This window comes from Hylobates moloch, unplaced genomic scaffold (genome assembly GCF_009828535.3).
Source record: "Hylobates moloch isolate HMO894 unplaced genomic scaffold, HMol_V3 SCAFFOLD_25, whole genome shotgun sequence".
Lineage (NCBI taxonomy): Eukaryota > Metazoa > Chordata > Mammalia > Primates > Hylobatidae > Hylobates > Hylobates moloch.
Window position 1 is genome coordinate 5,789,604 of NW_026652300.1, and position 27,841 is coordinate 5,817,444.

Below are 27,841 nucleotides of genomic sequence, written 5' to 3' on the forward strand. Positions count from 1 at the left end.
CCACGCCCAGCTAACTTTTTGTATTTTTAGTAGAGACGGGGTTTCACTGTGTTAGCCAGGATGGTCTCGATCTCCTGACCTCGTGATCCGCCCATCTTGGCATCCCAAAGTGCTGGGATTACAGGTGTGAGCCACCGCGCCCAGTCAATAAATTGAATTTTTAAAAAGTTTTTGAGAAGCATTAGTATTAGGCAAAACAGAGACCAGTATTTTAGACAGTCCTTAGATGAATTAGAATGTTACAGATAAGGTTTTCTCTGCCCTTTTTCTTTTGAGGGAACAAATTAGGAATGAAATTGACACCTCTTTTATAGCAACACTGTACCAGGCCTTTGATGGAGTGAGGCAAGCACAAGTTAAAAACACTATAGTATTTCCAACTGATTTGAGTGTGACTTTTTCTAAGTTGTTTACTTGGATGCTGTAGATCTGTGATTGTTTTCCTTAGATTCCATCAGGTTATGTTAGGTAAGTTTTTTCTTTTTGAGATGGAGTCTCGCTCTGTCCCCCAGGCTGGAGTGCAGTGACGTGATCTTGGCTCACTACAAGCCCCGCGTCCCGGGTTCACGCCATTCTCCTGCCTCAGCCTCCCAAATAACTGGGACCACAGGCGCCCGCCACCACACCTGGCTAATTTTTTTGTATTTTTAGTAGAGACGGGGTTTCACCGTGTTAGCCAGGATGGTCTCCATCTCCTGACCTCGTGATCTGCCCACCTCGACCTCCCAAAGTGCTGGGATTACAGGCGTGAGCCACCGCACCCAGCCCCTATGTTAGGTGGTTTTAAATTTTTTTACATAAGGAAGTGTGAGGGCGTGGGGCTTCTTCATTGACCATTTGGGCTCATGTTATCTGTCCTTTATTTCTTTTTATACTGCTTCATCAAGATAATTTACATAATACACAATTTACACATATAAAATATACAGTTCAGTGGTTTTTAGTGTACATCATAGGTGTGTAATCATTATCATAATAAATTTTACAAGTTTTTTTATTCCCAAATGAAAGCCCATACCCATCCACAGTCACATTTCCCCAACTCCAAGAATTCAAGCAACCTCCTGCCTGCTTATATCTGTAGATTTGCCTATGTTGAGTGTGTGTGTGTGTGTGTGTGTGTGTGTGTGTGTGTGTGTGTGTATGGGACGATAACATGTCTTTTTGACTGGTTTCTTTTTTATTTTTTAGCATAAGATTTTCAAGGTCTATTCATTTGCGCTATGTATCACTAAAACCACTTCTCTTTTAATGACAGTGTTACATTGTCTGGATATAAACCGTTTTTGGTGGAGGAACTCTGTCATCCGTTTATGAACATTTAGGTTGTTTCTGCTCTGCTTCGTAGGTATTCCGAGTAATGCTATTATGAATACTCATAAACAGTATTTGTGTGGGAACATACACCTTCATTTCCCTTGTATAGATGCTAGATTATGTGGTGTAATAACTCATTGTTTATTCTGGGAGTTTTTTGTTTGTTTTTTATTGACAGTCTCGCTTTGTTGCCCAGGGTGGAGTGCAGTGGTACGATCTCGGCTCACTGTAACCTCCACTTCCTGGGTTCAAGCAATTCTTCTACATCAGCTTCCTGAGTAGCTGGGACTACAAGTGTGTGCCACCACGCATGGCTAATTCTTGTGTTTTTAGTAGGGAAAGGATTTCACCATGTTGCCCAGGCTGGTCTCAAACTATTGACCTCTAATAATTCATCCAGCTCGGCCTCCCAAAATGCTGGGATTACAGGTATAAGCCACCGGACCTGGCCTCATTGTTTATTCTATTAAGGATCTGTAAGATTAATTTTCAAATGGCTGCATCATTTTACATTTTACTGTTTTTTTGAGGCTGAGTCTCACTCAGTCGTCAGGCTGGAGTGCAATGGTGATAATTCACCTCACTGCGGCCTCTGCCTCCTGGGTTCAATCAATTCTCCTGCCTTAGCCTCCCAAGTATCTGGGATTTTAGGCACACACCATCATGCCTAATCGTTTTTTGTATGTTTAGCAGAGACAGGGTTTCATCATGTTGACCATGCTTGCCTTGAATTCCTGGCCTCAAGTGATCCACCTACCTCAGCCTCCCAAAATGCTGGGATTACAAGCATGAGCCACTGTGCCCGGCCTACATTTTTGTTCTTAATTTATAAGTTTCCCATTTCTCCGTCTTCTTTGATACTTACATACTATCTCCTTTTGATTCTAACCACACTATTAGTTTTGAAGTAATATTTCATTTTGTCTTTTCCCAAATGGCTATTTGTTAAGCATCTTTTCATTAACATATTGTTAATGGGTATATTTTCTTTGGTGAAATGCATGTTTATTTCCTTTGCCCATTGTTTAATTGGGCTATTTTTCTTTTTATTATTGAACTGTAAATTATATGCATGCATATTCTTGCTAAAAATTCCTTCTCAAGTATTAAATGTGTCAGTACTTTTTTCTGTTCTGTGAGTCGTCTTTTCACTTTTTTTGTTAGTGTCCTTTGAAGTACAAAAATTTTAATTTTGATAGAGTTTAATTATTTGCATTTCTTGGATTTCATTTGTTTTTCTCATTGCTAAGAAACTATTACCTAACCCATAGTCATACAGATTTACTAATTTTTTTCTTTGCATGAGTTTTGTGTGGTATCTCATATTTAGGTCACATTCATTTCGAGTTAATTTTTGTATACATTATGAGGTAGCAGTCCGACTTCATTCTTTTACATGTTGATTTCCAGTCCTCCCAGAAACATTTTCTCATTGCATATTCTTGAAATTTCTCGAGAGAATAACAAACATTTTTAATTCAGCATTTAATTTTTTTATTAAAAATGTGAAATAAAAATGTGAAAATGTTTTATTATTTATATAGAACTCTTTGGGTTGAAAATTTAGCCTGTGAAGAGCTTTGTCCATATGTTTTTAGTTTTGTTAATGTGATTCACCCACAGAGAAAGCCAGGGTAACTAAATATGGTACTATAATCAGAAAAAGAGGATCTTAACATTGCTTACTCTGTACATATTTGCATATGGATGCAAATGTATTTCTGCCAGTTTAGAATATGTGCCATTGCTTTGCTACTTGGCACTTACAATTAACATTCATAGTTATACCCCTCAGTACTTTTGGCTTCAGGTTTTTCTTCATTATCTTGTCTTTGGCCCAAGTATAAGAATGTACAGATTCTTTCTCATAAAACAGTGTCTACAGGGAAAAACAAAACAATGCTTTTTCTTTATTACCAAAGAGAACTGGAGGGACGCTGAGGCAGGAAACTTCCTTGAACCCGGGAGGCAGAGGTTGCAGTGAGCTGAGATTACACCACTGCACTCCAGCCTAGACAACAGAGTGAGGCTCCGGCTTAAAAAAAAAAAAGAAAAAAAGAAGAAGGAGAAATTCTGTCTTCTTAGGTGCTTTCTTACATCTTTTTCTGTTTTAATATATAATTAGTAAGTTTTTGTATGTTGTCCTTGTTTTCATTTTTAGTTCTCTCATATTCTCTTGATATCATTTTAAATGAAATTAATTTACCATTTAGAAAATTCCTTGATCCAAAGTAAAATATGAATGAATACATGCTTTTCTTATAAATTAGTATAATAACTGAATTTCATATTAATTTTGTAGATTATGGAGGATGTTGAGTACCATGAACTGGACTTTGACTTTTCCTGTGACTTAATTTAATGTGATTATAGAAGATATTTTCTGCGAAATGTGCCTGTAGAACTTATTTCTCAAAAATAGTCAGTACTGCTCATGTAGATGAGTATTTCGATAGTTTGTACAATAGAAGTGATAGCCTGTTAGAGGATACTAAGTATGAATATTTTTTTCTTAACCTGAAGGAAGAAAATGAGAAAAGAACACAACATAAAGATCATTCAGATAATGAATCCACATCTTCAGAGAAGTAAGTAACTTTTAGCACCCATTTAACATTTCTGTCTAAAATACATGGATTTAATATTCTCTTTTTTTTTAAGTTCTGGAAGGAGAAGGAAAGGACCTTTTAAAACCATAAAATTTGGGACCAACATTGACCTCTCTGATAATAAAAAGTAAGTCTCCCTGCCCTAGTACTGTTTCCATGAACTGAACCAATTAAGGTACTGCAGAATTGGGAATTGTCTAGCTTTCTGTTTTTTTTCTATTCCTAATTATTCTCTTTCTCTGTTTCTAATTTTTTTATGTTGACTTGTTAGTTTTACCTAATAACCCTAAAATTCTGAAATTATTTTGACAAGGTTTTATAATTAGAATGTTATTCTTCTTAAGAAAATCAAAGTACCCCCTCTATTAATACAACTGTATAAATAGAAAGTAAATTGTTTGTTTTATTTAGTAGATTATAAAGTTTATGATTTTTTTTCAGTAATCTGTGTTTGTCTTAAGACTTAATTTTGGAATAAGTTAAATGCTTTAGTTCTACTGACTGTACAGGTAAAATATTTATAGATTTAAGTGTTTTTCTGATTGAATCACAGGGTTTTTGAGGATATGGTGATTCTTATGAGTTTTTACTCTTAATCTGTTACTTTGTCGCAGGTGGAAGTTGCAGTTACATGAACTGACTAAACTTCCTGCTTTTGCGCGTGTGGTGTCAGCAGGAAATCTTCTAAGCCATGTTGGGCATACCATTCTGGGCATGAATACAGTACAGCTGTATATGAAAGTTCCAGGGAGTCGGACACCAGGTGATTTTAATGACTAACATACCTTATATGATTGAAAAAATTGAGTTTATCATGTGGAGCAGGCATAGAGAACACGTTGTCATTTATACTTCTAAAGCCAAAAGGATTTTAAAATTCTTTATTATAGGTGAAAATGTTCATATTACTGTTATAATTGAGCTCAAGGGATTGTTTTTCCATCATTTTTATATGAAAAAATAATTGGAAAAATGTGAACTAGGAAAGGGACTCTAAGTTTCTGAGTTGTAGGAATGACAACAGGTTAACAATGTTTTTCAGAGGTTTTCACCACAATTACCGTAAGAACGATGTATTATGAACCAATTTACTCAAGTTACCTATAATAAAAATTTCATTGACAGTACTTAAAATAGTGATACTCTTTTTTTTTTAGAAAATGTAATCCAAAAACTGTCTAATTTTAAGCAAACATTTCTTTAAAGGGCTAGATACTAAATATTTTAAACTTTACAAGCCGAGAGTTTCAATTGACAATATTTTGTAAGTATTCTATAAAAAAAAACCGTATTTTTTATGGATTTTTATTGATGAAAATCAAAATAAATAAATGAATGTGTTTTTTTGTTTACTAGTTAAAAGAATGGAATTATTTTGGAGGAAATAATACTCCATTTCATTGGGGCTCGAATACTGTGTTCTTGTGTCATCAAGATTAACTACAAATGTACATCTGTTAAAGTTGGTCTGTGGTAGTGAGATCTTCAAAAATGTCTTTTCAAGTGGATCAATACTGCCATGTACTGATGTCAAACTTTGAGCATATTTTCTTGAGTATATTAATTGTCTTAAAAGTAGTTATAGAGTTAGATTTTTTTTCCTTTTGGGTTAATTTCTTTTTGGGTTTCGTTACATTGCAGATTAATTTTTTCCAGTTGAAGGTCAATTGCACCTTTAGTTGGAAAACCTCACAGAAGTACAAATGGCTTTTGAAATATGCACATTTTCCTGCACTTTTGTTGAGATTTAGAAAATGCTGCTGTAATTATATTTTGAACTTAAAGAAGTATATGTTTGCAAATGTCTGTGGTACTGGAGATGTAGCTTCTTACTTGTTTTTAGTAGCTTAAGAAGTAGCATATAAAAGCAGCTTGATACTATTTGCAATTCAAAAAATTTCTTTTGTCTTCAGAGTGATTTATCATCCTAAAAGTTTCACAAGTAAGTTGTCTTTGCCTTATAATTTTTAGGTTAAACTTATCAAGAAATGTTTCGAAGCCTGCAGCAAAATTTCCATGGCCAGTAAGTGGTCAGTAACAGTGGCAGAAGGTGGTACTTCTTCAGAAAAATTTCCACCTCAACTCAGAGCTCTAAAAATAACAATACAGCTTCATCATTGCTAAATCATTGACCTGCTTTTTTTAAGACAAGTGAGGATATTCAATCTCTGTTTCTGACAAAATTCATGGAACTTATGTTCAGCAGGTCGATGAGACTGGCACATATTTTTCACAAATCTGCCAATGAATAATACAATACAAATAAACATAGATATTGAAACACCTTACATTTTCACAGTGAAAATGAAATAAATTGCATGAAATGAAAAATGTCATTTTTCTTTTAAAATCTAGCAGGGGAATAACCAAACTTTTAATAAATTATCTCCTTGTCATTTTGTCTCTCAAGGGTTTGGTTTTTTTTGTTTCTTTGTATAACATTAGTACTTTGGCCGGGCGCGGCGGCTCACGCCTGTAATCCCAGCACTCTGGGCAGCCAAGGTGGGCGGATCACGAGGTCAGGAGATCAAGACCACGGTGAAACCCCGTCTCTACTAAAAATACAAAAAATTAGCCGGGCGTAGTGGCGGGCGCCTGTAGTCCCAGCTACTCGGGAGGCTGAGGCCGGAGAATGGCGTGAACTCGGGAGGCGGAGCTTGCAGTGAGCCGAGATTGCGCCACTGCGCTCCAGCCTGGGCGACAGAGCAAGACTTTGTCTCAAAAAAAAAAAAAAAAAAAAAAACAAATTAGTACTTCAACAGTGTCCTGTGGAACTGTTAAGGAATTCCTTAGAAGAAATGTAGTATGTTTTAGTTTGCCAGATATAATTTAAAGAAATACTATTCTGAATTTCTGTATACGTAGATTTTATTCCAGTATTATGTTAGTATAAATGATGCCTACTGTAATACACTTCATATTCTGATATGATCTTTAATGTGTTCTAAAACACTGGGATTGCTGATAGATCATAAGCTAAGATTTTATATATATGGTATGTAATGTAAATGTTTCTAACTCTTTCACCATGGGTAGGTGCCCATGGTGTCCTAGTATTTCTAATTTTTATTTTTAAAGCCCTTGCCATGGGCAGTGCCATCTACCTACTCATTGTGGAAGAGTTATGATTCTTTACATTATATACTAACGTTTGACATGTGGTAGGAGCTAAGAGTGCTAGGAGACAGGTTACATTTTGAACATCATACCTTTCTCTTCTTAATAAGGTTTCTGATACTATTTGTGAGAATTGAGAAGTCATTTATAAAGAAGAAAATAGTAATGACTGTAGCTAATACGTGTTGCATATTATGTTCTGTTCAAAGTTCTAAGCATATATTTTTCACTCAGTCCTCAAAACTATCCAGTGATTTAAAGGCACATTTCTCCATTTAATGTGTGCTGCAATTATGACTTTTCATTTTCTTTTACTTTTCAGGTCACCAAGAAAATAACAACTTCTGCTCTGTTAACATAAATATTGGTCCAGGAGATTGTGAATGGTTTGTTGTACCTGAAGATTATTGGGGTGTTCTGAATGACTTCTGTGAAAAGTAGGTTTCTGAACTAAACTTTCATTTAATAACTATGAGAAAATAGTCATAAAGGACAAAGTGCAAAGCTGAGTTTCTTCATCAAACTATCACTTTTTACTTACTGCTCAGCAGAATTTTTTTAAATGATCTGATTTTAAATCTTTTATGTTATCTAAATACTTAATGAAAAGATGCCATGCTAAGCACAGTGTCTTACACCTGCAATTTCAGCACTTGGAGATGCTGAGGCAGATAGATGTCTTGAGCCTAGGAGTTTGAGATCAGCCTAAGCAACATGGCAAAACCACAACAATTAGCCTGCACTTATAGTGCTTGATACTCAGGATACTGAGATGGGAATATCATTTGAGCCTCGGAGGTTGAGGCTGCAGTGAGCCACAATCATGCTACGGCATCCTATCGTAGGTGACGAGTGAGACCCTGTCTCAAAACAAACAAACAGAAAGATGCCATGAACTAGTCTCTGCAGTGGTAATAGGTGTGAATTGATGAGAGTAAATTGTTTTTTATGTTAATGTAAAAAATTGATGCATTTTTCCAGATTTGACAAGTGTGCCTTAAAGAAAAATTTTACTTAGATTGTTTTTAGAAATTACAGGGAATTATAAAATAAGGCACCCTTACAGCTTAGTAACTCAATTTCATGTATCTTTGTACTTTGGGCTAAAAATATCAATAACAAAGGAATCACAGGATTTGTTTTTTAGAGTTGGTAAAGATACTAGTGGAAAAATACAGACATAATTGAAACTGTATTACGTATTAAAACATACTGAAAAAAAGACAAAATTCTCATAGAGAATTATATATGAGGTTTACATTATAATCAGCATGCATGTTTCACAAAGTAATTTCTGCTTTAACCTTTTGGAATGTCTTTACATTTTATTTGGTAAAAAGTCCATCTTATTAAAAACATAAGGTTAATTTTCTTATCTACTGGCAAAAAATAATCCCTTTTCATCGCCTTTGTTGTGTAACGCAAAAGGTTTCCTCAGCATAGCAAAGATGAAGTTTTTTAACATTTAAAACTTATCAGTAAACACTTTCATCTGGACTCTTTGTTCTGAACCTAGGAAACTCCAAATACACAGAAACAGCAGGGGCAAACAAGGGAAAAAGAAGTTTATACAGGGGTATCCCTATTGTGATACACAAAGAATTTTTTTCTTAAAACTGTGATGATGTATATTGCAGTTCTTGTTACATTTAAATATAATGACTTTTGTTCATTTTCCTGAGTGGGAACTGGCGTTTTCAGGATTTAGCTTTTTTCCTTTCTGAACAGAGAAGTGACCTTAGGTTAATGATTGTTGGGGGAAAAAAATGTGATATCCGAAAAGTTAAAGATTGGAAATAATAAAAATATGAAGTTAAATGATTCATTTATCCTAGGGTTCAAAAACTTTGCAGTCCTCTTTGCAGTTTCCTTGTGATTTTATTTTGCATAAAACATCTCCCTACATATAATTAACCGTTGTTTTGAACTTTTGAAAAAGATACTATCTGCCTTTGTTGGTTTTGCTGCTCTTTTTTTTTAATACAAAATATTCTCTAATTTTATATTGGTAGTATATGAGTTAGATAAGGTAAGATTTGTGCTATGCTTATAATTTTTTCCTTTTCTTTTCTTTTTTTCATTTTGCTTCCCGTTTACTGGCAAGCTTTTTTTTTTTCTTTTTTTTTTTTTTTTTGTTGGATTTTGTCTGTCGGCGCGATCTCGGCTCACTGCAAGCTCTGCCTCCCGGGTTCACGCCATTCTCCTGCCTCAGCCTCTCCGAGTAGCTGGGACTACAGGCGCCCGCCACCACGCCCGGCTAATTTTTTTGTATTTTTAGTAGAGACGGGGTTTCACTGTGGTCTCAGCTTATGGGAAACGAGCTGGGCACAGTGGCTTACCGCCTGTAATCCCAGCACTTTGGAAGGCCAAGGAGGGTTGATCATTTGAGGTCAGGAGTTCAAGACCAGCCTGGTCAACATGATGAAACCCTATCTCTACAAAAAATGCAAAAATAGCAGGTCATGGTCATGTGTACCTGTAGTCCCAGCTATTTGGGAGGCTGAGGCAGGAGAATTGCTAGAACCGGTAAGCAGAGGTTGCAGTGAGCTGAAATCACACCATTGCACTCTAACCTGAGCAAAAGGTCAAAACTCTGTCTCCACAAAAAAAAAAAAAAAAAAAAGAGTTTTGGAAAACGTGTAATTTTTTATTCCTTGAATTGCTAACGTCTGCTAAAGTCAAAAGCAATTTTAGTAGAATAAAATGAAACGGAATAAGATTTCATATGGACAACTCCAGATTTTTATCATTTTTTAAAGATAAAATATAGAAACAAAGCAAAACTAGTTCTTAAATCTGAAACATTTTCAACTATGTGAATTTCTTCCTCGAGAAAACTTAATTTGAAATATTTTACCAAATTCTTAATAGAAAACGTAATGTAGTTACTGTGCAGTACATCACAATATTGAAAAAAACAAAAATTTTTGTTTTATATGGAATTTTACCCTGTCCTCCAGGCTGGAGTACAGTGGCACGATCTCAGCTCATTGCAACCTCCGACTCTCAAGTGCAAGAAATTCTCCTGCCTCACCCTCCTGAGTAGCTGAGATTACAGGCATGCAGCACCACCCACCCCAACCCCGCTGCAAGCCCCTGGCTAATTTTTGTATTTTTAATAGAGCTGGGGTTTCACCATGTTGGTTAGGCTGGTGTTGAACTCCTAACCTCAACTGATCCTCCCTCCTGGGCCTCCCAAAGTGCTGGGGTTACAGGTGTGAGCCAACACACCCGGGCAACAATATGGAAAATCTGGTGAAGGAGAATAACAAAAAAATGAGACTTTTATATTAAAACTTGATAATCTTGTCTGTTTGTATCGGTGCCAGTGGTGGTTTGTGTATGTGTGTTCTTCTGGTAGTTTTTTCAGCTGCCTTAAGTCAACTAATTCCTAAAAGCATATGCAAATAGACATTCTGTCCTTACTCCCCTTTCCTGCCTAGGATTCAGAACAGCAATAGAGGATGATTTCTGCTCTCCCCCTCACCCCTGACTCAGGAATTGAGAAGGTCCTGGTTCTCTTATCTGCCACAGTAATAATGATTAAGATTTTAAATGACTTCATGTGATTTCTAACTAGAGTTTTCCTTTTTAGAGATTTCAAAGTATTAAAAGGTTTTTTTAGTTAAAAAAAAAAGATGAGTCAAAATATTTCTTATTGAAGCAAAATTAAAAATCAGTATGTTTAACTGTAATGAGAAGTTTAAATATTAATTTGTAGACTTTTGAACAGTAAGTTTAAGCTTATAGTAGCTGATCTTTGGATAAGTCTATCACTGTTCACCTACAATTGATTTTTCTCAGGACCCTAGCCCAAGTCTTCAACCAGAAATGGAAGAGGCAGTTCGTGTTGCAATGCTTTTGTGATGCAAAGTCTTTTTTAATTTGTTTGTTTTTTGTTTCGTTTGTGGTAGAGGCTCTCTCTGTTGCCCAGGCGGGAGTGCAATGGTGCAATCTTGGCTCACTGCAACCTCCTCCTCCTGGGTTCAAGTAATTCTCGTGCCCCACTCTCATGAGTATCTGGGATTACAGGCATGTGCCACAGTGTTTGGCTATTTTGGGGTGTGTGTGTGTGTGTGTCTGTGTGTGTGTGTGTGTGTTTAGTAGAGACGGTTTCGTTGTATTGGCCAGGCTGGTTTCGAACTTCTGACCTCAAGTGATCTGCCTGCCACAGCCACCCAAAGTGCTGGGATTACATGTGTGAGCCACCACACCTAGCCCTGTGATAAAAGGATTAATGGAATAAAAACTTAAAGCATTTTTTTTAACTCTTGTTAAATCTTTTTTTAACTTGATTAATTTTCAAGTTGATTTTTCATTATTTTCTTTTTCAGAAATAAAACACTTTTCAACTTGATTTTCATTATTTTCTTTTTCAGAAATAATTTGAATTTTTTAATGAGTTCTTGGTGGCCCAACCTTGAAGATCTTTATGAAGCAAATGTTCCTGTGTATAGATTTATTCAGCGACCTGGAGATTTGGTCTGGATAAATGCAGGCACTGTGCATTGGGTTCAAGCTGTTGGCTGGTGCAATAACATTGCCTGGAATGTTGGTCCACTTACAGGTATTCTGAATAATAATACTAATGAAGTTTATATTTTAAAGGATTACCTAGTAGGTATTATTTTACTAGTAGAAAATAACTCACTGAAAATAGAAATAGTATCTCTTGTAGGAAAAAAAATGCCAATTTTTAATACAGAAATTAAATTCAGCTCAAAAATGGCAATCCAAGAACACAGATTTTTTAAGATGGATCTCACTCTGTCACCCACTAAAAAGGCTTACTGTAACTCAGGTCGATCTCCTGAGTAGCTGGGATTACAGGCGCCCACCACCACGCCCAGCTAATTTTTCGTATTTTTAGTGGAGACAGGGTTTCACCATGTTAGCCAGGATTGTCTCGATCTCCTGACCTCGTGGTCTGCCCAGCTGGGCCTCCCAGAGTGCTGAGATTACAGGCATGAGCCACTGTGCCCGGCCCAAGAACACAGATTTTTTAAAAATATAAATAATTTCTTTCAGAAATGTAAGATATATACTTTTTATATTTTAGAGTGCTAGATTTTGTTTTTGTAAAGGAAGCCCTTTATTGAGTAAAGCATTGTAGTTGTTCATTAGAATTTTCAGTTCATGTGATACATCATACGTGCAGCCCTAAAATGTCATAGTATTTAATACACATAAATAAATAATCTGGGCTGGGCGCTGTGGCTCACGCCTGTAATCCCATCACTTTGGGAGGCCGAGACAGGTGGATCACCTGAGCTCGGAAGTTCGAGACCAGCCTGACCAACATGGAGAAACCCCGTCTCTACTAAAAAATACAAAATTAGAAGGGCGTGGTGGTGCATGCTTGTAATCCCAACTACTCAGGAGGCTGAGGCAGGAGAATCGCTTGAACCTAGGAGGCGGAGGTTGTGGTGAGCCGAGATTGTGCCATTGTACTCCAGCCTGGGCAATAAGAGCGAAACTCCAACTCGAAAAAGTTAATTAATTAATTAATTAATTAATTAATCTGGCCTTAAGAGCTAGAAAGACCTGGAATAGACCATGTCTCTACATTGCTAACTTTATGACTTTGGGCAAGTTTTGGTTTTTTTTGTTTTTTGTTTTTTGTTTTTCTCTCAGGCCTTCCCTTTTTCCTTCTACCAAATCACTTTCTTCTACCAAATGAAGGCCTTGACAGGATAAAATGAAATAAGATGTTAAAAGAACCTAGCACAATGTCTCGCATATTGTGAGTGCTCTTTACGTTAGATTTTTTTTTAACCAAAGTTATCACAAAACATAATAGTCTTACAGTGTTTAAAGGTTTTCAGAATTGGTATTGAAGTTATCACCTGAGAGATGATAAATGATGGTTATCTTCATATGTTCTATTACTTTGGGTTACTTTATGACTGTTGCTTTTTTCCTTCTAGCCTGCCAGTATAAGTTGGCAGTGGAACGGTACGAATGGAACAAATTGAAAAGTGTGAAGTCACCAGTACCCATGGTGCATCTTTCCTGGAATATGGCACGAAATATCAAAGTCTCAGATCCAAAGCTTTTTGAAATGATTAAGTAAGTGCTTTCCGAAACTGCTGCAGTTTCTCTTTGGGGGTATTGGTAGCCATTCAGTATTTTTTTCAAAAGAATTATGTTGATATTAAATGATATCAGCAATCCAGAAGTCTTGGCAAAACGTAATAAGATGTAAATAATGTTATATATTCCTAAGTGTTATAAAATCTCATAAGATTAAAATAGTTCCTTCCCTTACAAATAGTCACACATGTTTATTACGATTTAGGAATAAAGATGTACATGAATATGTACTGGTAAATTTACATATCTCTACTTTCTCCTAATTCTGATAAAACTGATTTCCCAGGACAACTTGTTTTACTATTTTTAAATAATTCTTGTTGCTTATTTTTTATGTTTTTATGTTTATATTAAGGTATAGCTCACAGTGAAAATTGTATACATTTAAGATGTACAGCCTGATGATTTGATAAACATATATATGAATATGAAAGTACTGGCAACTCTCTTTTGCTTCTCTTGCCATATGATCTCTGTATATACCAGTTCCCCTTCCCCTTCCAAAGCCCTCACCAGAAGCAGATGCTGGTCCCATATTTCTTGTACAGCTTGCAGAACTGTGAGCCATATAAACCTCTTTCCTTTATATATTACCCTGCCTTGGGCATTTCTTTATAGCAACATTAAATGGACTGAGACAGAAAATCATTATTTAAAAATGGGATACCACTTTTTGCCAAAAGATACCTGAAAATGTGGAAGCAGATTTGCAACTGGGTAATAGGCAGTGGTTCAAGCAGTTGAAGGACCAGGCTAGGAAAAGTTTGTATTATAATGAATGGGTGATTCTGATGGGGGCTCAGAAGTCCAGAAGACAAGGGAAAGTTTGGAGCTTCTTAGAGATTGGTAAACTGTTTCTGGCCAAAATGCTGATAGAGAAATTAAAAGACTTGCTGATGAGATCTCAGATGGAAATGATGAACTTACTAGGAACTGGAGCAAAAGTCACCCTTGTTACTCTGCAGCACAGAACCTGGCTGTGTTTCCATTGCCCTAGGGCTTGGCAGGAAGCTGAACTTAAGGGTGATGACCTAGGGTAGGGGGCAGAAAAAGTTTCTAGGCAGCAAACTTCCAATAAGTTACGTGGCTACTTTTAACAGCTTACCATCTAAACCAGCAGCAAATGAATGAATTAAAGGTGGAATTTACAATTAAAAGGCAAGCAGATTGTAAAATTTGGAAAGGAAATGTAATAGGAAAGAGCATTTTCAGGAAAGGAATCCAAGGGTGCTGAGAGCAGGCACTTGCTAGAGATATTAGCATGACTAAAAGAGAGCCAGTTGCTAATCTTCAAGCCCATTGGAAAAAGTCCCTAAAAGCATTTCAGAAATGTTAAAGTCCGCCCCTCTCCTCACAATCCTGGAGACTGGGGAGAATAGAAAGGTGTGGAAAGTAGAGAGGGACAAGCCAGGGCATTGCTACCCTGAACCACCTCAGGATGCTGTTCCACCCATCCTCCACCACTCCAGAGAACTTAAACTTTAAGCCTTGATGACTTCCACAGGTGTTAAGTCTGTGTTGCCTACAGTGCAAGAGCCATGGAAGCTTGGAAGCTTCTACCTAGATTTCAGAGGATATATTTGAAACCTGGATGCTGCCACACAGAAGCCTACCACAGGGACAGAGCCTCCACAGAGAGACCTCTGGTAGGACAGTGCCTAATGGAGGTGTGGGAGCAGGGCCACAGTTCTACAGACATCAGGTTGATAGTGCCAGTGGCAGCACGTAAGTCCAGACTGGAAAAACTGCAAAAATTCAACTTTAACCCATGAGAGCAGTCACATGGCCTGTGTGCAGCAAAGCCACGTGGGTGGAGCAGCTTAAGGCCTTGGGAGCCTACTGCTCACACCAATATGTCCAAGATATGGGACATGGAGTCAAGAAAAATTACTTTGAAGCTTGAAGACTCAATGTGTGCCCTGCTAGTTTTCAGGCTTGCATAGGGGCTATTATTCCCTTCTTGGTTTGATTTATCCTTTTCAAAAAAGGATTGTTAACCAATGTCTGTTCCAGTATATCTTGGAAGTGAATAACTCATTTTTGATTTTACAAGTTCACAGCTATAAGGAACTTCCCTTGCATCTCAGGTGAGACTGGACTTTCGAGTCGATGCAGGAACAAGTTAAGACTTTTCGGGACTAGTGGAAAGTAATTATTGTATTTTGTATGTGAAAAGTACATGAAATTTGAGTGGGGGCACAGAGACAATGCTATGGTTTCAATATTTGTTCCCCCAAATTCAGTGCTAACATTTGATCCCAGTGTTAGAAGTGGGGGTCTCCTGGGGAGTGTTTGGGTTATGGGGAGGGATCTCTCACGAGTAAATTTATGCTTCTCTGTAGCTGGGGGTGTGAGTGAGTTCTCACACTGTTAGTTGCTGATAGAGTTGTTATTAAAAAGAGCCCATTGCCTCTGCTCTTCTGTTCTTTGTCTTGCTATATGATCTCTGCTCTCTCCTCCCCTTCCTGGCCTTCTGCCATTAGTGGAAGCTATCTGAATCTCTCACCAGAAGCAGATAATAGTGTCATGCTCCTTTTATAGTGTGCACTATTATGAGCCAGATAATCTTCTTTTCTTTAAAAATTACCCAGTCTCAGCTCAGGTATTTCTTTTTTTTTTTTCTAAAGACAGTTTTCAGTCTCGTTGCCCAGGCTGGGGTGCAATGGCGTGATCTCAGCTCACTGCAACCTCCACCTCCCAGGTTCAAGTGATTCTCCTGCCTCAGCCTCCCAAGTAGCTAGGATTACAGGTGCCCACCACCATGCCTGGCTGATTTTTTGTATTTTTAGTAGAGACAGGGTTTCACCATGTTGGCCAGGCTGGTCTTGAATTCCTGACCTGAGGCGATCCATCTGCCTCGGCCTCCCAAAGTGCTGGGATGACAGGCATGAGCCAGGGCCCCCAGCCTCAGGTATTTCTTTATGGCAATACTATACAGACTGGTACAGTCATCGTCTTGTATGTTACATACCCAGAACCTATTCTTTCTGCGTAACTGAAACATGGTACCACTTGACCGGCATCTTTCCATATTTCCTTCCTTATGGTTATCGTTCAACATTGTGCTTCTGTGAGTTTGATGTCTGTAGATTGTACATACATAAAGTGAGATAATGAAGTGTTTGTCTTTCTGAGTCTTATTTATTTCATTTAACCTGAAGTAAGCAATGTTTTTCTCTGTGTTCTTCTAGTACTTTTTCAGTTTGGGTCTTGGGCTTTAAGCCATTTTGAGATGGTTTTTGTGTATAATATGAGATGACAGTTGAGTTTTATAGTTCTGTATTAAACTGCAGTTTTTCCATTACAGTTTATTGAAGACACTTTTCTTTCCCCATGTTGATTCTCGGTACCCTTGTCAGAGAGCAGTTGTTCCTAGTTATGTATTTCTGAGGTCTCTATTCTGTTCTTTTGGTCTGTATATCTGTGTTTATGCCAGTACCCTGTTGTTTTTATTGCTATACCTTTGAGGTACGTTTTGAAATCAGGTCACTTGGTGCCTCTAGCTTTGTTTTTCTTCCCCAAGATTACTTTAGCTGTTGGAAGTCTTTTGTGATTTCATGTGAATTTTAGAAGACTTTTTCTCTTCTAAAATTGCATACTACCCACAGCAATCCACAGATTCAGTGTAGTTGGGATTTTGCTTGAGATTACATTGAATTTGTGGATTACTGTGGGTAGTATGGACATTTTAACAGTATTTATGTTAATACTTCCAAACCATGAGTATAGATGTTTTTCATTTATATGTGCCTTTAATTTTCTGTATCAGCATTTTATAGTTTTCAGTGTACAAATGTTTCACTTCTTTGGTTACAGTTATTACCAAGATATCTTTTTGTTGCTACTATGAATCGACTGTTTTCTTCATTTTTTTCTTTTTAATAGTTTGATTCTTCTATATAAAGTGCAGTTGATTTTTACATGCTAATTCTGCATCCTGAATCTTTTCTGAATTATTAATTCTAACAGTTTTCTTTGTTGAGTCTCTGAGTTTTCTACATAGAGAATTGGTATCTGCAAATACAGGTAATTATACTTCTTCACTTAAAATTTGAACACCGTGGCCCGGTGCGGTGTCTCACGCCTGTAATCCCAGCACTTTGGGAGGCTGAGGTGGGCAGATAACGAGGTCAAGAGATCAAGACCATCCTGGCCAACATGGTTAAACCCTGTCTCTACTAAAAATACAAAAATTAGCCGGGAATGGTGGTGCATGCCTGTGGTCTCAGCTACTCTACTCGGGAAGCTGAGGCAGGATAATTGCTTGAACTCAGGAGGCAGAGATTGCAATGAGCCAAGATCATGCCACTATACTCCAACCTGGACAGAGTGAGACTCCACCTCAAAAAAAAAAAAATTTGAATGCCATTTATTTATTTTTCTTATCTAATTGTCTGGCTACAACATACAGTATTAGATTCTAAACAAATGCCAAAAATGAGCATTCTTACTTAGGATTTAGGAGGAAAGCTTTTCATTTCTGCCCACGGTGATTATGATGTTAGCGTATACTTTTTCCATACAGCATTAACCATGAGATCCATTCCTTCTGTACCTATTTTGTTGAGAGTTTTAAACATCAATAGAGTTTGAACTTTGTCAGATGCCTTCTCTAGATGTTTATTTTTATTTTATTATTTTTTTTGAGACGGAGTCTCGCTCTGTCGCCCAGGCTGGAGTGCAGTGGCACAATCTCATCTCATTGCAAGCTCCGCCTCCCGGGTTCACGCCATTCTCCTGCCTCAGCTTCTCCGAGTAGCTGGGACTACAGGCGCCCACCACCACGCCCGGCTACTTTTTTTGTATTTTTAGTAGAGACGGGGTTTCACCGTGGTCTCGATCTCCTGACCTCGTGATCCGCCCACCTCAGCCTCCCAAAATGCTGGGGTTACAAGCGTACGCCACCGCGCCCGGCTTCTAGATCTGTTTAGATAATCATGTAGTTTTACCTTTTCTTCTGTTATTATGGTATATCACATTTATTTGTCTATGTCACACATTATTATTTCCCGAGGATAAATTCACTTTTTCAGGGTTTATGATCCTTTTAATACGCTGCTCAATTCTATTTGTTAGTATTTTACCTAGGATTTTTCCATCTATGTTCAATAGGAATGTTGGCCTATCATCTTATTTTCTTGTGACATCTTTGTCTGCCATTGTTATTATGGTGGTGTTGACCTCATGAAATGAGTTTAGAAGTCTTCTTTCTTCTATTTTTTGGAAAATAGGTATTTTTCTTTAAATGTTTATTGGAATTCACCCACAAAGCCATCTGGTCCTGGGCTTTTCTTTGTTAGGAGAATTTTAATCACTAATTAAAGCACCTTATTTGTTACTGGTCTGTTCAGCATTCCTATTTCTTCTTGATGCTGGTTTGCTAGGTATAGCATGTTTCTTAGAATTTGTTCATATCTTCTGGATTATCTATTTTTTGCCATATTATTTATTGTTCATAATAATCTCTTTGATCCTTTTTATTTCTGAATATCTTTTTCCTTTTCTTTTCTTGGGTTTTTTTTTTTTTTTTTTTTTTTCAAGACAGAGTCTTGCTTTGTCACCCAGGCTGGAGTGCAGGGGTGTGACCTTGGCTCACGGCAACCTCCGCCTCCCAGGTTCAAGCAATTCTCCTGCCTTGACCTCCTAAGTAGCCGCGACTACAGGTGCACACCACCACACCTGGCTAATTTTTGTATTTTTAGTAGAACAGGTTTCACCATGTTGGTCAGGGTGGTTTCGAACTCCTGACCTCATGTTTGAAGCCCATCTTGGCCTCCCAAAGTTCTGGAATTACAGACATGAGCCACTGCGCCCGGCCTGTTTCTGAATATCTTTTATAATGTCTTCTCTTCTAGTTTTGTTGGAGTCTTCTCTCTTTTTTTCTTTGTCAGTTTTGTTTATGGATTTAAAAGACTGGTTCTTAGTTTTGTTAGTGGTAAAAGTGGACATCCTTGTTGTGTTCCAGCTCTTAAAGGAAAGGCTTTCAGTTTTTCCCTATTCAGTGTGATGCTAGCTGTGTCTATTGTATTAACATACGGTTTTTATCATGTAGAGGTCTGTTCTTTCTATATCCAGTTTTTCAGTAGTTTTTATCATGAAGGGATGTTGAATTTTATCAAATGTGTCAAGAATTATTTGAAATGATCAAATGGTTTTGTCCTTCGTTCTGTTGATATGATATACTGATTGATTTGCATATATTGGACTATTCTTGCATCACTGTGATAAATTCCACTTGGTCATGATGAATAGTTTTTATTTTATTTTATTTTATTTTATTTTATTTTATTTTATGTTAGTTCTTGAGTACATGTGCAGGATGTGCAGGTTTGTTGCATAGGTAAACATGTGCCATGGTGATTTGCTGCACCTGTCAACCCGTCACCCTGGTATTAAGCCTAGCATACATTAGCTATTTTTCCTAATGCTCTCTCTTCTCCACGCCCTCCAAAAAGCCACAGTGTGTGTTGTTCCCCTCCCTGTGTTCACATTGTTCAGCTCCCACTTATAAGTAAGAACATGTGGTGTTTGGTTTTCTGTTCCTGCATTAGTTGGCAGGGGATAATGGATTCCATGTCCATGCAAGGACATTATCTTGTTCCATTTTATGGCTGCATAGTATGATGAATGGTCTTTTTAATGTGTTTTTGAACCTGGTTTGCTTATATTTTGTTAAGGATTTTGGCCTGTGTTTGTACTGCCTAGTACTTTCTCTTTTTAATTGTCTTTGTCTGGTTTTGGTATATAAGTAATAATGGGCTCATACAATGGGTTTAGAAGTAATTCTTCCTCTTCTTTTCAGAACAGTTTGAGTAGGACTGGTGTTAGTTCTTTAAATGTTTGGTAAAATTCAGCCGAGGGCAGTGGCTCACGCCTGCAATCCCAGCACTTTGGTAAGCTGAGGCGGGTAGAGATGGACAGCATCCTGGCTCTACTAAAAATAAAAAAATTGGCCAGGTATGGTAGCAGGTGCCTGTAATCCCAGCTACTCAGGAGTCTGAGGCAGGAGAATCGCTTGAACCCGGGAGTCGGAGGTTGCAGTGAGCCAGGGTTGCGCCACTGCACTCCAGCCCGGCAACAGAGTGAGACTGTCTCAAAAAAAAAAAAAAAAAAAAAAGGTAAATTTCAGTAGTGAGGCCAACCATGGTGGCTCACGTCTGTAATCCCAGCACTTTGGGAGGCCGAAGTAGGTGTATCGCCTGAGGTCAGGAGTTCTAGACCAGCCTGGCCAACATGGTGAAACCCTGTCTCTACTGAAAATACAAAAATTAGCCAGGCATGGTGCCAGGCGCCTATCATGCCAGCTACTTGAGAGGCTGAGGCAGGAGAATTGCTTGAACCTGGGAGGCAGAGGTTACGGTGAGCCAAGATCATGCCACTTCACTCCAGTCTGAGCAAGACTGAGACCCCACCTAAAAAAAAAAAAAAAAAAAAACTTTAAGAGTGAAGCCATCAGGTCCTGGGCTTTTCTTTGCTGTGAGGCTTTTTATTATGGCTTCATTCTTGTTAACCTATTACTGGTCTGTTCAGATTTTGTATTTCTTTTAGTTCAGTCTTGGTAGGTTGTAGTTGTATATGTAATGTGTCTGTTTCTTATAAGTTTTCTAATTTATTGGTGTATATTGCTGCCAGTAATAGCCTGTAGGGATTCTTTGTAATTCTACAGTTACCAGTTGTAATATCTTTTTTATCGTCTCTGATTGTATTTATTTGAGTCTCCTGCTTTTTTCTTGTTGTTGTTAGTCTAGCTAAGAGTTGGTCAATATTGTCTTTTTAGAAAATGAAGTTTTTGTTGCATTGATCTTTTATTTTGTTTTCTTCATTTATTTCTACTCTAATCTTTATTTTAATTTTCTTCTAACTTTGGTTTGATTTGCTCCTTTCTACTTGTTTAAGATGCATTTTTAGGTTGTTTCATCTGAAGTTTTTCTTTTGCTATAGGCACTTACAGTCATAAACTTTCCTCTTAGCAATGGTTCAAGTCAGCTATTTTGTGTGTGTGGGGGGTGGGTAGGTGGGTCTCTAGATATACTGATATATCACCAACTCTCTAGAGACAGTTTTATATTTAATCTCTCTTAGGATTTGTTATTGTAGCAGGACGAGCCGCTGACAAAACTTCCCACACACAGAGTTGTAGAAGGAAGGGCTTTATTCAGCTGGGAGTATTAGCAAGCTACTGCCTTAAAATCCGAGTTCCTTGAGTGAGGAATTCCTGTCCTTTTTAAGGGCTTACAACTCTAAGGATTTCACATGAAAGGGTCGTGATTGATTTGAGCAAACAAGGGATACATGACAGGGGCTGCATGCACCAATGGTCAGAGAAAACAACAGGGCAGGGAGTTTCACAGTGTTCTTCTATACAATGTCTGGAATCTATGAATAACATCGTTTCTAAGTTATGAGTTGATTTTTAACTACTAGGTTTAGGCCAGGTCGGCCCAGGCCTGGTTTCGGGCCTGGTGCCAGGCTGTCTGTCTTTGGTTTCACTTCCTTGTTTGTTTTTTTTTTTTTTAAACAGGTACTGAGTATAAAACAATATAAAACAATATGAGAGAGTCTCTCTCTTTCCTCATTTCCCCCCTTTGAGACTCTCACTTTTTTATTAGTGGGAGTTCTCACTTTTATTTTTGCTACTTATGTCTTTTTGTGCAATAGATTGATAGTGATTTATATAGTACACTTGTGCTGAAGCATTTTGGTGAACTAAGGTAGTGATGAAGCTTTTTTATTATTTAAAGAAGTACAGATAGCAAACAAGGGAGCAGTAAGCAAGTTTTTATTATTATTAATACTCTTAGAGTTTAAATCCTTTTATTGCTGGGAACTGATTTCTAAACATGGCTCCTGGATTGAGTCTGTGCCACACTTGCACGGGTACATGTGCCAGTTGTGTTATATCTTTATGTCCTCAACTACTTGCCTCTGATCATCTGTGTGTAGACAACAATTAGTAAGGTTAAATTTTCTACAAACTTCTCCTTCAGCTGCTAGCAAGAAGTCAAGAGCTAGTCTATTTTGATAGATAGCATTTTTCATCAGAGTCTCTTGCTGGGCAAGAACAGTCAAGGCTTGACCAGTTTTATTAGTAATAATTTCTAAAACAGCTTGTAACCATATGATTCGGTTGAGCATGTAGATGGGGGTTCGATATTTTCATGAGCCATCTTGTGCCTAAGTGATGGGTCTATAGTATTGTATGATTCTTTCAGGGGGCCATACATTATCTTTCTAATCACCTATGGTTATGCTTCGTTTTTCGCGGGAAGCACAGACTGGGAAGCCTAGGAGGTCACCTGTTTTTGTGGGCAGTAAGAAGAAAGATGGCTTAATGGTGCCAATTACACAGCTACCTGTCCACTGATCAGGCAGCTTAGCATAAGCTCTGTGTCTACATTATAACCTGGTGGGGGCCCTCCACTCCCAGTGGAATTCTGGGTGGGCCTAAACAGTCTGCAACTTTGGAAATTTACTGCATGGATCTCTTTCTGTGTAATTGGAACTCCACCATGTAACTGGTTTTTTTTCGTTTTGTTTTGTTTTGTTTTTTGCGGTACTACTATACAGTTTTTGCCTTAGACGACTAAGTCTTCTTACAGAATGAGTGAATTCTTTTCTTTTTTTAGCTATGCAATATTGTCTAATAATTAAGACTTTTAGAACTTGAGATGATCAAGGTGATTCTTTTGGGCTGGGAATTCATCAGGAACTGGGTCTGTAGGCACAAATTCTCGGGTTTCTTATGGCCATTGATCTCTTATTACAGTTTTTCCACAAACATAACATGAAGTGACATTTAGAGACTGGGCTACATGCTCGGCTAATTGCAAAAACAAATTTCTGGTTTTTCTTGGAGTCTCTGGTATGGGCACATTTAGTTTATCATAGAAAGTCTGAAATACTGGTTCTGGAGAGTGTCTTTGAACCTCTCCTTTTATTAGGATGTTTATGCTAGGACTTAGTCTTTTCTTATTGATGCCTAGAGATATGTGTTCTCCTTTTTTTCTACCTTGGGTTTAAGGGATTTGTAATTATTAATTTCAAGGGGTTGCAGCTTCTATTCATACAGGAGGGGCTGCCTTCTCTTTTTTTGCAGCTAAGGATCTTTTTTCTAAGTCTAGATGACACAAGACTAGTAATTACACACATCTTACATAAATATGATTCTTGACAGATATTTTTTACTGTGTAACTTTTTTTTTTTCTAATTTAGAGAACCGCATCTTCTACTCTGCTCACTATCAATAGCAGCACAAGCATCAAATTTTAAGGTTACATTTTTGGGGACCTTTCTTTCTTCTATTCTAGCTATTACCTTATTTGTGTCACCTAGAAAAGGACGAGTCCTTAATTTTATTTTAAAAACTGTGATCATGGGAGGCTTAAAATGGGTCATAACATGCATCAGGTTGGTTATTTCCTGGGCTACATACCTTAGATAGAATAGCATTATATAAACAAGTTTATTTTAGAGTCCTGGTACACTTATAATAACCATAAAATAATAAGACTGTAGCAATCTTTTGTCTTACCTCTGTGACCTGATGTATGCACTGAAGGCAGTCTCCTATGTGGGAAGAAGCAGTGGAAGCTTTTACTACACAGGTCTGTGTTATAGGGAAAATAAGTCCTACAACGGTTTTCTTCATGCTTTGGCCGTGCATAGACCAGTCAGCTTCCGGGTGTGACTGCAGCAGGGCTAGTCATCTTTTGCAGAGTCACTTTGCAGGGGTTGGCGAAGCTGCTCCCATCCACGTACAGCTCCTAGTCTACTGATGTTTAAGCATGGTCTTGCAGGTTGGGCGTCCTAGAATAAACTGAGTCCAATACTTTTACACAGTTATGTTTAACTGGGCTCTCTGATACCAGGAGCAAGGTGGCAGGGTTTAGGGTGTTGCAGACGTCAATGGTTAATGCGGGGTTTTTCACAGAGCAAGCTTTGGTATCTAGTTAGTCTAGCATTCATTAGCTAATGGTGTCCTTTAGTATTTATTAAAATCACTACAGCATAGGGGAACTTTAGGTTTTGCCTAAGAGTTAGCTTATTTGCTTCTTGTGCTAACAGGGCCATTGCTACTAGGGCCTTTGGACATGGGGGCCAGCCTTTGGAAACCCCATCTAGTTATTTTGAGAGATAGGCCACTGGCCTTGGCCAGGGCCCTACAGTCTGGGTTAAAACTCCAGCTGCCGTTTTTTCTCTTTCTGACACTTAGTGTGTAAAGAGTTTTGTCAGGTCAGGTAGCCTCAGGGCTGTGGCTGACATGAGTTACTCATTTTAACTCATGAAAAACTCATTGCTGTTGGTTGTAATAGATGTAGTTTATCTAATTTACATTTTTATTGACTGTCATCTACTAAAATATTGACTTAAATCCTGTAACTATTTGATTTCAAGCTTTAAATTGATCTAGTATTCTTTGCGGGGCTCTAATTGCATCTAAATAGATGGGAGAGTTTAAAGACTTGTAAGGGGCTTCTCTCGCTTTACGATGTCTTATTTTTTTTCCTCTGGTTGATGAAATGCCAGGGTGAAAGGGATAGCTAAATGAACTAAAGCACAAGTGCCTCTCTAGTTATTCGGCAGAGTGCCCAGTAAAAGTCCACCACAGTACTACCACACATCCGCTCAGGGATGAACAAAGGCTGACTGATTGATAAGCTCTTGAAAATTCTTAAGCTCACTGCATCCTTTCAGGTCTCCAAGGAATGCTAAGTCTCCTCCCTGCCATGAGAGACAAGAAGGGAACTTAGTGTTGGGAGACGGAAGCTGGTTGTCCCTCGGGGGCTGACCCACAGGGACTTTGGGATATAGCATAGAGCTTGACATGACTTATTACTCCAGGCTGTAGAATCCTGGAAAAGAGCTGCCATGCAGCCCACGCCTGGTCCACTGGAGGACCATGTTAGTGGAAGAGGGATAGTCAGGGCGTCTGGCCTGCCATGTGCACAAGTATAACAATTACCTTTGTTTAATGTGCAGATGGAATATTTGATCTATTTCAACTAGGCATTTGCATCTTGGTATGCTGTGTTAATTGCCAAAGTTTGTTTTAAGTCTTTAACTTCTATGATCCTCTAGTAAAATGCATGTTTCCTTTAGCACCTATTTTTATTAGTTTTTAGACCAAAGAAAGCTAAACACCATTTTATATTTAATAATGCTTCTTGTATGACTTTTATACCAGATAAGCTGAATTTTACCTTTATATTAACGTGTTAATGTTCAACTTAATTTTAATAAAACCTTGTAGGCATGTTTATCCAATTTTTTATGTTTGACCATAAGGTAAAATTTTACAGACTCTTTTTAACCTTTTATAATTTTTGTTAAAGAGCAGGTTGATGCTTTAAGAAAAACCTGTTGCATTTTTACTTTAATATCTAGTTCACAGACAAAGTGGAGGATACTTTTTTAACTTTAGCTAATATGTTTACACACAGAATTTTTTTTATTATTAACATTTTAAAACTTGCTTAAGCTTTCAAAACAATTTTTTAACCTTTTAATGTAGGTAAAAATCTACATTTTTATGCCTCCTTTTAATCTTTTTGCTAAAGGTATATTTTACTTTTTTTATACACCTTGCACATAAACTGTTTCTTCAGTACTACTCAGGAGGCCTTATTACTTTTAAATTATACAACATTTTTTGCATAAAAATTTTTTTATAACTTTTTCATGACTTTCACAGACAATTTTTCAACATGTCTCAACTTTCACTTACTACAAACTTTTTTTTTTCTTTAAACAGTCAGTTAATTTATTTCAGGACAAGAATTGACTATATAACACTCTTTTTACATAAATTTCTGCCTCCCCCCCTTTTTTTTTTAAAGCGAACTTTATGTCTTTAGACTAGACTAAGGCCACAAGATTAGAAGTTACCATAATACATGTTATACTGTTAACTTTTAGCAAACTTCACTTTTATTGAAAACCTTGTAAGTTTGAGATTTTAATTATCTTTTTCTAGACCTTGTTTAGTCTAAATTAACTTAGAATTGGTATAGATGGCCTCTTTTTCTCTCTGCTGGTCTTTCCTTGCTTCTGCCAGTCTTTCCTTGCCTCTGCCAGCTGCTTATGCTGCTGTTCTCTTAACTACTGTTAAGGGCAAGTGGGTCTAAAACCAGCTGTAACTGTCTATTTACAGAAACTGATCTGGGTGCCTTGGCTTACAGATTACCTTGTGAAACAAGGGACCTTTGAAACAAGGGACCTGTCCAGGCTTCCTTCTGATGGCCAACCCACCTCTAATGCTGGCCAGTCTATTTCACACAAAGTTCTAAGTTTTCCTGGTGTCACAGTAACACTGTAATCTCCTTTAAATTCTTTCTTGAATTTTTTTTTTTAACATAGTTCCTAGTGGGGTGGGCTTATTTGTGCCTGGCCTATGCTTCTTTGAGACAAAACACTACGCTCACACCACACACACAGCATAAAACAAAAACAGGTAAAAAGGGCAGACACACACTTTTGCAGTTTACACCAAACCAAAATGAAAACCAAAATCAGAGTATCTAGAAATCCAAACCATATCAAAACCAAAGTATCACGCAGTCTAACTCAAGTTAAAACCAGAACAAAAGTGCCAATGCAGGCATGCCGTGGGTGATCAGGCCACACTTCCACTCAGATGGAGTGGGGCAACTTCCAAAGACTAGTCTTACCAAGTCAAGCCAAGTCAAAACCAGAACAAAAGTGCCAATGCAGGCACACCATGGGTGAGGAGGCCACGCTTCCATTCAGGTGGAGTGTGGCAAGTTCCAAAGACTAGTCTTACCAAGTCAAGCCAAGTCAAAACCAGAATAAAAGTTGCAGTACAGGCACACGATGGGTGATGAGGCCACGCTTCCACTCAGGTGGAGTGTGGCAAGTTCCAAAGACTAGTCTTACCAATTTTCAGATGTCCAGACTCCAAGTGCCAGTTCCTTCCCGGTGTTCAGCCACTGTGTTAATCCTCCACAGGGGCCTGCTACGTGCTGCTTTGGCAAGGCGTTCCACCCGCACAGTTTCTTACCCGGGAGTGCTCTTTGGATCGCGTCACTCAGGCTGGCCGGAGTGCCCCGCAGGAATGCTCCACAAGGCAGGCCTAAGCCGCCTAAGGGGCTGCCTCCGCCATCCGTCAGTTACCACGTTTCCCGGTCAGGGAACCAAGAAATGTAGCAGGATGAGCTGCTGACAAAGCCTCTCAGACACTGAGTTGTAGAAGGAAGGGCTTTATTCAGCTGGTAGCATCAGCAAGCTACTGCCTTAAAATCTGAGCTCCTTGAGTGAGCAATTCCTGTCCCTTTTAAGGGATCACAACTCTAAGGATTTCAAATGAAAGGGTCGTGATTGATTTGAGCCAGCAAGGGGTACATGACAGGGGCTGTCAGAGATAAACAAAACAAGACAGGGAGTTTCACAATGTTCTTCTATACAATGTCTGGAATGTATGAATAACATCAGTTTCTAAGTTATGAGTTGATTTTTGACTACTAGGTTTACGCCAGGCAGGCACAGGCCTTGGTTCAGGCCTGGCACCGAGCTGCCTGTCTTTGATTTTACTTCCTTGTTTTTTGTTTTTTTTTTTTAAAACAGGTACTGAGTATGAAACAATATGAGAGGGTCTCTCTCTCTTACCTCCTTTTGTTGTGTTTTTATTGTTACTTGTTTCAAGCATTTTTTTGAATTTTATTTCATTTATTTATTTATTTATTTATTT

At 37.9% G+C, this 27,841-nt stretch overlaps 1 protein-coding gene across 13 annotated transcripts in view; it reads left to right on the forward strand.

The window, feature by feature from the left end:
* The window catches only part of LOC116811472 (histone demethylase UTY), a 262,322-nt gene that overhangs the window by 189,509 nt on the left and 44,972 nt on the right, over positions 1–27,841 (forward strand). For 12 of the 13 annotated variants that reach the window (XM_058434449.1, XM_058434450.1, XM_032756502.2 and 9 more), the window contains 6 exons: positions 3,841–3,905; positions 3,979–4,053; positions 4,541–4,689; positions 7,366–7,480; positions 11,423–11,610; positions 12,971–13,112. In XM_058434449.1, the coding sequence (XP_058290432.1) occupies positions 3,841–3,905; positions 3,979–4,053; positions 4,541–4,689; positions 7,366–7,480; positions 11,423–11,610; positions 12,971–13,112 (734 nt within the window). Of the gene's footprint in view, positions 1–3,840; positions 3,906–3,978; positions 4,054–4,540; positions 4,690–7,365; positions 7,481–11,422; positions 11,611–12,970; positions 13,113–27,841 lie in introns of those variants that run through there. The other variant, XM_032756506.2, reaches the window with a different exon arrangement.